This window comes from Nerophis ophidion, linkage group LG23 (genome assembly GCF_033978795.1).
Source record: "Nerophis ophidion isolate RoL-2023_Sa linkage group LG23, RoL_Noph_v1.0, whole genome shotgun sequence".
NCBI classification, from domain to species: domain Eukaryota; kingdom Metazoa; phylum Chordata; class Actinopteri; order Syngnathiformes; family Syngnathidae; genus Nerophis; species Nerophis ophidion.
This window is the reverse complement of record NC_084633.1, coordinates 32151429-32162993: the sequence shown is the minus strand read 5'-3', so window position 1 is coordinate 32162993 and position 11565 is coordinate 32151429. Positions and strand designations below refer to the sequence as shown.

At 38.3% G+C, this 11565-nt stretch overlaps 1 protein-coding gene across 1 annotated transcript in view; it reads left to right on the top strand.

Annotated features, from left to right (window-relative positions):
* LOC133541080 (homeobox protein Dlx4a-like) overlaps positions 1 to 11365 on the top strand; it is a 23994-nt gene extending 12629 nt beyond the window's left edge. Inside the window, exon 3 of the mRNA XM_061884168.1 lies at positions 8653 to 11365. Within this exon, the coding sequence (XP_061740152.1) occupies positions 8653 to 8898 (246 nt within the window). The 3' untranslated portion in view covers positions 8899 to 11365. The remainder of the gene's footprint in view (positions 1 to 8652) is intronic.
* Positions 11366 to 11565: the final 200 nt, after the last annotated feature.

Genomic DNA, 11565 nt, shown 5'->3' with positions numbered 1-11565 from the left:
AAAGTGTACTGTGGTCTGACGAGTCCACATTTCAAATTGTTTTTGGAAATATTCAACATCGTGTCATCCGGACCAAAGGGGAAGCGAACAATCCAGACTGGTATCGACGCAAAGTTCAAAAGCCAGCATCTGTGATGGTATGGGGGTGCATTAGTGCCCAAGGCATTGGGTAACTTACACATCTGTGAAGGCACCATTAATGCTGAAAGGTACATAAAAGTTTTGGAACAACATATGCTGCAATTTAAGCGCCATCTTTTTCATGGACGCCCCTGCTTATTTCAGCAAGACAATGCCAAGCCACATTCAGCACGTGTTACAACAGCGTGGCTTCGTAAAAAAAAGAGTGCGGGTACTTTCCTGGCCCGCCGGCAGTCCAGACCTGTCTCCCATCGAAAATGTGTGGCGCATTATGAAGCGTAAAATACGACAGCGGAGACCCCGGACTGTTGAACGACTGAAGCTCTACATAAAACAAGAATGGGAAAGAATTCCACTTTCAAAGCTTCAACAATTAGTTTCCTCAGTTCCCAAACTTTTATTGAGTGTTGTTAAAAGAAAAGATGATGTAACAGTGGTGAACATGCCCTTTCTTAACTATTTTAGCACGTGTTGCAGCCATGAAATTCTAAGTTAATTAATATTTGGAAAAAAAAAAAAAAGTTTATGAGTTCGAACAAGAAATATCTTGTCTTAGTAAGGCATTCAATTGAATATGGGTTGAAAAGGATTTGCAAATCATTGTATCCTGTTTATATATACATCTAACACAATTTCCCAACTTAAATGGAAACGGGGTTTGTATAATAAAGAACAAGTATGATGGAAATGAGCAGAGTCCACCAAAAATACAGTGTCAAAACATCTTGGATTGTTTTTGTCATCGTTAACACGCAGGTTATTTGTCACTCTGATTGGTTAAAATATGGGCATTTTGACAGTAAATACAGTAAAGATTTGGTAAGATAAAATTGATTTAGTGGCAGAAATTATAATAATCATAATCATCATCATCATCATTTCATCCATCCATCCATCCATTTATCTACCGCTTGACTCTCTCAGGGGCGCTGGAGCCTATCCCAGCTGAGGGCTGAAGTCGGTGTACACCCTGGCATCATCATAATTACAATTGATCAAGTGGCTGAAATAATATTTATAAATAATAATAATTATAATTAGTAATGTAATAAATATCATCTTAATTTATAACAATAACCATTTTGATAAGTTGTATCACATTTTTACTTTAATTTCTTATCCTTATTTATTTCAGACATTGGTATGGTATAGTTGATTTATGGATATTAATATTAACAGTCTTATTTTATCACCCCCATCTAATTTATACTGTTATGTATATACCTATTGTGACATATTTATTTCAGATTTGATAAGGTAAAGGTTATTTAGTGGCTAAAATCATAATCATAATAATATTAATTTATTTCTAGTTTACAATATTTTATTTTTATTTTTGTATCCTTACTTTTACATACATATGACATATTTTGGTGAGGTAAAGGGGATTTAGTTATTTATTACTCATATCAAATATTTACTTTTATTTTTATCCTAGTTTTAACATTTTCATTACAGATTGGATGGAGTAAGGTACAGGTGATTTAGTAACACAACACTTATAATTATACTACTAATAATATGTATAATCATGGTAATTATAATAATGAAAATTATTATCATTATTTTATTTTATAACCCTTGTCACGTTTATAATGTTATTTTTATTCCTATTTTAACATAATTATTTCAGATTTGATAAGGTAGAGTGGCTTGAATAATAATAATAATAATCATCAAACCTAAATTTTTACTAATCTAGTGTTAAATGTTTTATAGGTTTTACATTTTTTTATCCTTATCTATACATATCTTTCACAGAATTTAGTGAAGTAAAGGTGATTTAGCCGCTGAAACAATAATCTTAATTTTTTTACTCGTATCAAATATTTACTTGTATTAGTATTCTTATTTGAACATATTTCTTACATATTTTAGTAAAAATACAGAGGATATAGTTGTATTCTAATAATAATAATAATCCATCCATTTTTTACCGCTTATTCCCTTCGGGGTCACTGGGGCCTATCTCAGCTACAATCGGGCGGAAGGCGGGCTACACCCTGGACAAGTCGCCACCTCATCACAGGTCCAACACAGATAGACAGACAACATTCACACTCACATTCACACACTTGGGCCAATTTTTAGTGTTGCAAATCAACCTATCCCCAGGTGCATGTCTTTGGAAGAAGGAGGAAGCCGGAGTACCCGGAGGGAACCCACGCATTCACGGGGAGAACATGCAAACTCCACACAGAAAGATCCCGGAATTTCGTACTGTGGGGCAGACGCACTAACCCCTCTTCCACCGTGCTGCCCTAGTAATAATAATAATAATAATAATAATAATAATAATCCATCCATTTTTTAACGCTTATTCCCTTTTGGGGTGGCGGGGGGCGCTGGCGCCTATCTCAGCTACAATCGGGCGGAAGGCGGGGTACCCCTGGACAAGTTGCCATCTCATCGCAGGCCCAACACAGATAGACAGACAACACTCACATTCACACACTATGGCCAATTTATGCAATCATAATAATAATAATAATAATAATAATAATAATGGTAGCCTCAAATCCATCCTGTTATAAAGTATTTATTCCAGATTTGAGAAGGTAAAATGTGTTTAAGTGGCTGAAAACATCATCATAAATACCTTAATTTAATACTTGTATCATATGTTTTACTTACATGTTTACAGTTATTCTTATTCTTATATTTATGTTAATATATATATATATATATATATAAAAAAAAAATTTTGTATATATGATTGAATTTTTTTTAATTGTAGCCACTATATAATTACTTCAGTACAAACCCCGTTTCCATATGAGTTGGGAAATTGTGTTAGATGTAAATATAAATGGAATACAATGATTTGCAAATCCTTTTCAACCCATATTCAATTAAATGCACTACACAGACAAGATATTTGATGTTCAAACTCAAACTTTTTTTTTTTTTTCAAATAATAATTACCTTACAATTTCATGGCTGCAACATGTGCTAAAATAGTTAGGAAAGGGCATGTTCACCACTGTGTTACATCATCTTTTCTTTTAACAACACTCAATAAAAGTTTGGGAACTGAGGAAACTAATTGTTGACGCTTTGAAAGTGGAATTCTTTCCCATTCTGGTTTTATGTAGAGCTTCAGTCGTTCAACACCATGCTGTTGTATTTTACGCTTCCTAACGCGCCACACATTTTCGACAGGAGACAGGTTTGGACTGCCGGCAGGCCAGGAAAGTACTTGCACTCTTTTTTTTTACGAAGCCACGCTGTTGCAACACATGCTGAATGTGGCTCGGCATTGTTTTGCTGAAATAAGCAGCGACGTCCATGAAAAAGACAGCGCTTAGATGGAAGCATATGTTGTTCCAAAACCTGTATGTACCTTTCAGCATTAATGGTGCCTTAACAGATGTGTAAATTACTGATTCCTTGGGCACTAATGCGCCCCCATACCATCACAGATGCTGGCTTTTGAACTTTGCGTCGATAACAGTCTGGATTGTTCGCTTCCCCTTTTGTCCGGATGACACGATATCGAATATTTCCAAAAAACTATTTAAAATGTGGACTCGTCCGACCACAGAACACTTTTCCATTTTGCATCAGTCTATCTTAGATGATCTCGGGCCCAGAGAAGCCGGCGGCGTTTCTGGATGTTATTGATAAATGGCTTTCGCTTTGCATAGTAGAACTTTAACTTGCACTTAAAGATGTAGCGAAAAACTGTATTTAGTGACAGTGGTTTTCTGAAGTGTTCCTGAGCCCATGTGGTGATATCTTTTAGAGGTTGACGTCGGTTTTCGATACAGTGTCGTCTGAGGGCTCAAAGGTCACGGTCATTCAATGATGGTTTCCGGCCATGCCGCTTCCGTGGAGTGATTTCTCCAGATTCTCTGAACCTTTTGATGATATTATGGACCGTAGATGTTGAAATCCCAAAATTTCTTGCAATTGCACTTTGACAAACGTTGTTTTTAAACTGTTTGACTATTTGCTCATGCAGTTGTGGACAAAGGGGTGTACCTCGCCCCATCCTTTCTTGTGAAAGACTGAGCATTTTTTGGGAAGCTGTTTTTATACCCAATCATGGCACCCACTTGTTCCCAATTAGCCTGCACACCTGTGGGATGTTCCAAATAAGTGTTTGATGAGCATTCCTCAAATTTATCAGTATTTATTGCCACCTTTACAAACTTCATTGTCACGTGTTGCTGGCATCAAATTCTAAAGTTAATGATTTGCAAAAAAAAAAAAAGATTATCAGTTTGAACATCAAATATGTTGTCTTTGTAGCATATTCAACTGAATATGGGTTAAAAATTATTTGCAAATCATTGTATTCCATTTATTTTTACATCTAACACAATTTCCCAACTCATATGAAAAAAGGATTTGTAGTTTATTGTTATGGTTTGCCACACTTTCACAGATTCGCCATGCAAATAATTATCTTCTAGTGGTGTGAAAGATGAATGAACATTATCGGTATATCTCTGATTGACCAATTTTGTAACATTTCTGTAAAAAAAGAGGCTATTGTCTAAGTGACTTCATATTAATCATTATTACATACTTCCCATAATGAAGTTCAATCTACTGTACTTCCTGCGCAGGGTATTAGGACTCATGAGGACAACTTGCTTTAGAGCCCATTTTTGTTGGCCCGCGAAACATTCTAAAGACAAGACTTCCTTACCGTAATTTAAAACATTACTCTATAAACATAGAAAAAATGCAAACGGTCTAAATGGGGGGTGTGTATATACACTATGTACATGAAACTATATACATGACTATGCATATGTTAAGTTAAAGTTAAAGTACCAATGATTGTCACATAAGGGGAGCAGTGAGCAGCAGCGGTGGCCGCGCCCGGGAATCATTTTTGGTGATTTAACCCCCGGTTCCATCCCTTGATGCAGAGTGCCAAGCAGGGAGGTAATTGGTCCCATTTTTATAGTCTTTGGTATTACTCGGCCGGGGTTTGAACTCATGACCTACCGATGTTGACTCCAAGAGTGTGCAAAACAGAATGAGAAAATATGCATACACTATAACCACATATATACCTGTTTGATGCTTCGGAAAGTTGCAAGGGATCAATTTTGGGTGACATAAGCCAGGATTTTAGGGCAGTTTTAAAATTTAGTAGGGAAGTTTAAAATTTAAGGCCTGTTGGTAGTGCATTCCACTGTGTACTACCAACCTTCGATTTAGTTTTATTTTTTCTATTTGTCGCAGTTTTTATTACTATGATTTTTATTTAGCAAATATTTTACTTTTTATTCGACCCCTTTTACCTTATTGCTTTTTGCACTATTTTGTTCAGCTCATTCATTGTTTATGTTCTTTGTTTTCTGTTTCTGTTGCTCTATGCTTTTTTTTTAACCTGTAAAGCACATTGGTTCAATTTAGAAGTTGTTGTAAACGTGCTATATAAATAAAATTGACTTGACTTGACAAAATAGTAGAATGCCTTTTTTCCCATGAGTCTTGGATTGGGGGGGGGGGGGGGGGGGGGTCTGAGGAAGTCCCTCTCGTGTGGTACCTGTGAGCATCAGTTACTCTGGTGAAATATTTGGACAGGTACTTGGGGACAGTTTCTCTGAGGATTTTGAATACCACGCACATTGCAATTTGGTGTACTCTTTCCTAAACTCTGAGCCATCCCAATTTGGTAAAGTGGGCTTGAGTTAGGCGTATGGGAGGTTGAGCAGGAGTCTCACCAGCTTGTTTTAGGAAGTTAGCAGTTTCGTTTTTAGTGGCTTGGGGATACTGGTGTACCATGAGGTGCAGTCGTAGTCAAAATGACACTGTATGAGGGCACCGGCAAGGGTCTTAAGTGTATTCCCGTTGATAAAATCAGAAATCCTGGCCAAAAATGTAGTTTTATTATTGATATTGGTGATTACCTTTAATCCCATTTTTTCACTCGAGAGTGTTGTCCAATATACAACCTGGGTAAATTACCTTGTCTTTGCTGGTGATAATGGCATCACCTGCTTTAATCGTAAAGCCTAGGGATCCACCTAGGTTGCGCTTGGACCCAAATAGAATTGACTGTTTTACCCAGGTGTAGTGACGGTTTGTTATCGGAAATAATACATAATAAGGCCATGCAGAATAAGGCATTAATAAGTACTTAACAATGACTAAATAAGAGCCAATATGTTACTAATTTGCATGTTGATAAGCGCCTAATTAATGGTGAATATGTGTTCCTCATACTAAAGCGTTACCAAATATTTAATAATAATACAAGGATTTTGTTCCAAAAGGAAGTAAAAAAGTTGGTATCTATTGGAAAGTCAGCTGGTGTCGTCGCTGTGACGTCACTGGCAGCACTTTATTTGTTTTGCTTTAATGAATGAGTTCAGTGTCCCACAAACTACCAGGAAGGATTTCTCTTTTGTATAAAGTGTGCCACTTTAGTTTTGAACTGACTTTGCTTTCACTTTCGCTTTAAGATCGTTGTGCCCCTGCATGGACGCTTTTCTTGGTTTCATGATTGTTTTCTTGCAAAACCCCTAAAAACCTTGATTTCATTGGCTGTCAACATATAACATGAGGTGTTTTCATAGGATCGTCCTCGATCTACTTTCACTTTCTGTTTGAAATCATAGCAGCACATTTGCTGTCAGTTCTGTCGTCACTTTGCTGTGCAACAATCATGACTTCAAGGTAGGGCTGGGCGATATATTGAATATACTCGATATATTGCAGGTTTGTCTCTGTGCGATACAGAAAATGACTATATCGTGATATTAGAGTATACGTTCTCACGCAATTCCTATTAGCTGCGGGCATTACACTACAGGCTCTTCCCACCCTTTCTTGTCTCTCGTTCTCAGACGTAAAACAAGCGCACCTTCTTACATACGTCACATACTGTTGCGCGTGCAACGTCAAACACCCTCGCCTAGCAGAGTTGTAGCGGCATGGGTTACGTTAGCTGTGATGCTAGCAGTGCGGTGCGAGTGGTAATGCGAGAGAAAGAACGTGCAAATCTGGTAACAAATGAATGAAGGATGAATTCCCAAGCAAAAAAGCACAGGGTGCATTGTCTGGCGGTGGTTTGGCTTTAAGCGGGAAGAAGTTGAACAGACATCAGTAACATGTCGAACAGACATCAGTAACATGTCAAATATGCGGCAGAAGCGTTGCTAAAAAAAAATAGCATTACTGCTAATTTGTAGCATCATTTGAAAAGTCACCTGCTAGAAAAGTGCTTGAAACTCTGGATGTTAACATCTCCGACCGGTGCCACACCAACAAAATGCCGAAGCAACCATTTCCACATCAACACCGTATGAAACAAATAGTCAACAACAGAAGGAGACAACGTCCGCAGTAACCTACCACATAGCGAAGGACATTCACTATTTGATTTCCTATTAAGCAGCTCATTTTTATTTGACAGTTCTTGAAATATCTTGTGTGACATCATGCACAAAAGTGCACCTTATTAATTTTAAAACATTGTAGTGGCGTTCTGTAAAAAAGTGCACTTTAACCTAGTGTTGTTTTGATATGTCATCTTAGTGACATCATGCACAAAAGTGCACTCATAGCTTGTTTTAAAATGTCTGACAATCCTGCACTTTCTGTTTGGAATTGGCAGGAATGTTTTTGTCACTGCTTAATAACTGTTTAATAAATACAGTTTTGGTAAATTGACTTAGTTGTGATTTCCTCTCTGCATGAAAGTTTAAAATGACCATATATTAATGCATTAATGCAAAAATGTTTTAATGTAGACAAAAGGCAAAAAAAAGATGTGTTTCGTCAGTAACAACAATAAAAGGGAACGTTTGTATGGACAAAAGCAACACATTTAATTTTTAGCCCAATCATTGTGTTCTATAGAGGCCAAGAGTACCCAAACATTGTAAGAGTAGTGTTACTTTAGAATAATAGGATTTAAGTACAAAACCCAAAACATGAACGGTTTTCAAGTTAAAGTACCCATGAAACTCACACACCCACTCGGTGTGGCGGAATTATTCTCTGCATTTGACCCATCACCCTTGATCACCCCCTGGGAGGTGGGGGAGCAGTGAACAACAGCAGTGGCCTTCCCGGGAATAATTTTTGGTGATTTAACCCCCAATTCCAACCCTTGATGCTGAGAGTCAAGCAGGGGGGTAATGCATCCCATTTTTATAGTCTTTGGTATGACTCGACCGGGGTTTGAACTCACGACCAACCGATCTCAGGGCGTACACTCTAACCACAAAACTTGGGGGTGAGACAGAATTTGCCATCAATTCCACGTGGGTGCTCGGCATTGTCCGTGGGTGTTTGGGCTCCGAAGCACCCACGGGATCGGCGCCAATGGTTGGTACATTTTTTGAGTATCGGTCGATCGAACTCATGATTAATCGAAATCGGCAACATAAAATCCTGATTAGAACATCCCTAGCAGTTAGAAAAACATACAGCATATTTACACATCAATAGTCTTATCCATCCATTTTCTACCGCATTTGGCCATCCCAGGTACATCAATAGTTTATTTGTCATCATTTGTCCGTTTTTTTCCCCTTTCAGGTCAAAATCTGGTTCCAGAATAAGCGCTCCAAATACAAGAAGATCATGAAGAACGGGCTGTGCGGACCTGACGGAGAGTCGCTTCCCCCCCCACTGCAGTCTCCCTCGCCTCAGTGCTCGCCGTGGGACGTGAGCATAGCGGCCAAAGGCGCGCCGCCGCTGCACCCAAGCGGCTACATGAACAGCTTTGGACACTGGTACCCGGGTCACCAGCCAGACACAATGGCCAGGGCACATATGATGTGACGCTCGCCAGTCTTTTTGGTTTCTTCCTGCAAGAACTCATTGAGCTGAGGTGACGGGAATCATTTACAACATAAAACACTGGAAGCCCATATTTGAGCGCGGAGGGCAGCTATGAGCAGCATATATAGACAGATGTGCGGATCGGTACCGGACATAAACACTGTGGGGAGTGGACTTGGTTTCTTCCAATAAGCTACAAATCAGCAGCACTGTGGAACCATGAATCAATCATTTAATATTTTACAGTTGCACTCAAATTTATTCAAACGTCAGAGGGACTTCTATTTATTTGCAATGTTTGTCAACTTTAAACGATGGATTTTCTCCGCTTTGAATTGTAACTTAAATTTTATTTATGGTAACTGAAACAGGTGAAGAAGAGTGCTGCAGCAATGAATCCAGCAGGGGGCGCCGTCTCACGAGTCAATTCACGCAACATTCTCCAGCAGGAAGATGCTTTGACAATGTGTACTGCAACTGCACTTTCAGTGTGCGAGTGATTTTTAATCGATGTGTAAAACTGGATTTGAAATGTGTTTAGCAACGTTGAGGGGGCATATTACCGGGTTTATAGCAGGGCTATTCAACCGGCGACCCCGGGGGGCAAATCTAAGTTCAGTTAAAAACTTGGGGAAAAACTATTTTGCAATAAATTCCTTAAAATACAAGAGTGTTCCTGTTGTCAAGAGGAACTTGGACCACTGTAAACACATTGGCAGATCATTACATTGACTATTTAACCTTGCTAGCAAACATAGAACAATGAACGTAACTGAGGGGTTTTCCAGGACACTCCTCTAAGTCCTCTTCTTCTTTACAGTTACAAGAGTGACATATGTAACTAAGGTGTTGCTGTAGCTTGTTACTTCTTTTTTAGTCACAAGCCATTTTGTTCAACTTGTTTAGTTATGCTAGTGGTGTTCCTCAAGGCTTCATCTTAGGTCCTCTCTTCTTTATGAGTTCAGTTCAAAAACCTGTGAGGGCTGTGATAGAGAGGAGCATTTTGACTAGCAAAGTCCTTAAAAATAGCAGAACGCTCCTGTAACGCTGACAAATAAATAAACCAAAAATAAAATGTCTACTGTAGAGGACAGTGGTTCTCAGGATTATGCAAAATAAGACTAAAGGTGGCATGTGAAGTACGTCCCCCAGGTTTTAGCTTTCCGGAAAATAATTCAGTTGGATATCCCTGGTTTATAAAATTAAAAATAGGCGCTCCGGTATTCGCCATTTGCCGGAGGTCTTCAAACGTAACCCCAACCAATAGCTTGGATGTTCCGTAAACAAAACAAAAGCAAATTTAAACAGCTCAACACTTTCAGTAATGTTTTTTTTTTCAGTTTGTACATTTGCTCGTAAATGTAATTCACAACAGGTATTGAATAATTTCAGGTGCAACTGGGAATCAGGTTGTTGACGGGTTGGAACAGAGGTTTGTCAAAGACGAGTAGACATTTAAAAAGATGGCTCATGTCTGACTTGTTGGCTACGACTGGTTTTGACAGAGCAACCGGTTTTCACTAGCACTGAAGCAGGGGTGTCCTAAGCGCACCTGGAGGGCGTTTGCAACTTGCTTTTGTTTTGAAAATACCATTAAACCGCCAAAAATTTGCAAATTAGAGAAAAAATGTAGCTTATCGGCTATTGTAAAAACTGGTGTACTAATTGTCACCTGTTTTTTTTCCAAGCTGATTCATGTTATTAGTCTGTTAAGAAAATTGGAATGACCAAAATTGATTTTATCATGCTGTTGTCTGTGTAAAAAGTTTGGACACCCCTGCACTGAAGGATAACTGACATGTTAGAAAGGGGAAAAAGAATAACAGTCAGCTTGTGATCATTATGGAAATAATGGGCACTTCCCTTTGACCCCCACTGCCCAAATACAGTGTTTTCTGTGCAGGGTATTTGCACTGTTTTCAGGGATTGTGTGCCTCACACCATGTTGCACTTCATTCATCGAGCGCTACATCTCATCCACAGCGCTTGTGAATCTCATTGTGTTTCTTTGTGATTTTGTATCATACGGGAATAAGCGGCAGAAAATGGATGGATGGATGGATGGATAATTACATGTGGAAACGGGCTTCTGTGAAGATGTTCTATTGTTTCACACTTTGGCTTTGGTGAAGTTTAAAAAAAAAAAATCAAATTACAGAACCAAAGGAAAAAAAAATATCTAGGAATTACAATTTTTACTATTGTGAGTGTCTCTAATCATTCTAAATTATAAAGCCATATTATTATTTATGAGGGATAAGGAACTTCAAAGGAAACAGCTTCTCCTTCCTATGAGTTTTAATACTATCAAGGTCTATTTTAGTACTTGCTCAAAAATGTGGTTTAGAATCAAGAATGTGCCTTTTTCCTTGTTTAGGGTTGCACACAATGTTATTTTCTTATATTTGGACACTGTGACATATTGGGTCCTAAAGAACAAATAATAAAATTATTTTTGGCTTAGGAACATTCTGCTTTCATTTTCTTTGTCAATGAACGCGCCTTTTAATTCTGGTACATTCAACACCGACGCCCAGGTGTGTCGGAAAAAAGTTGTTTACAAAGACCGTGTTTTGCTTTTGATATTAGCGGTAGGACAACTCATGGATGCTACACCTGTCGGTGATGAAATCACCCGCCTCACACTGTAGAATTATCTGGAAATAC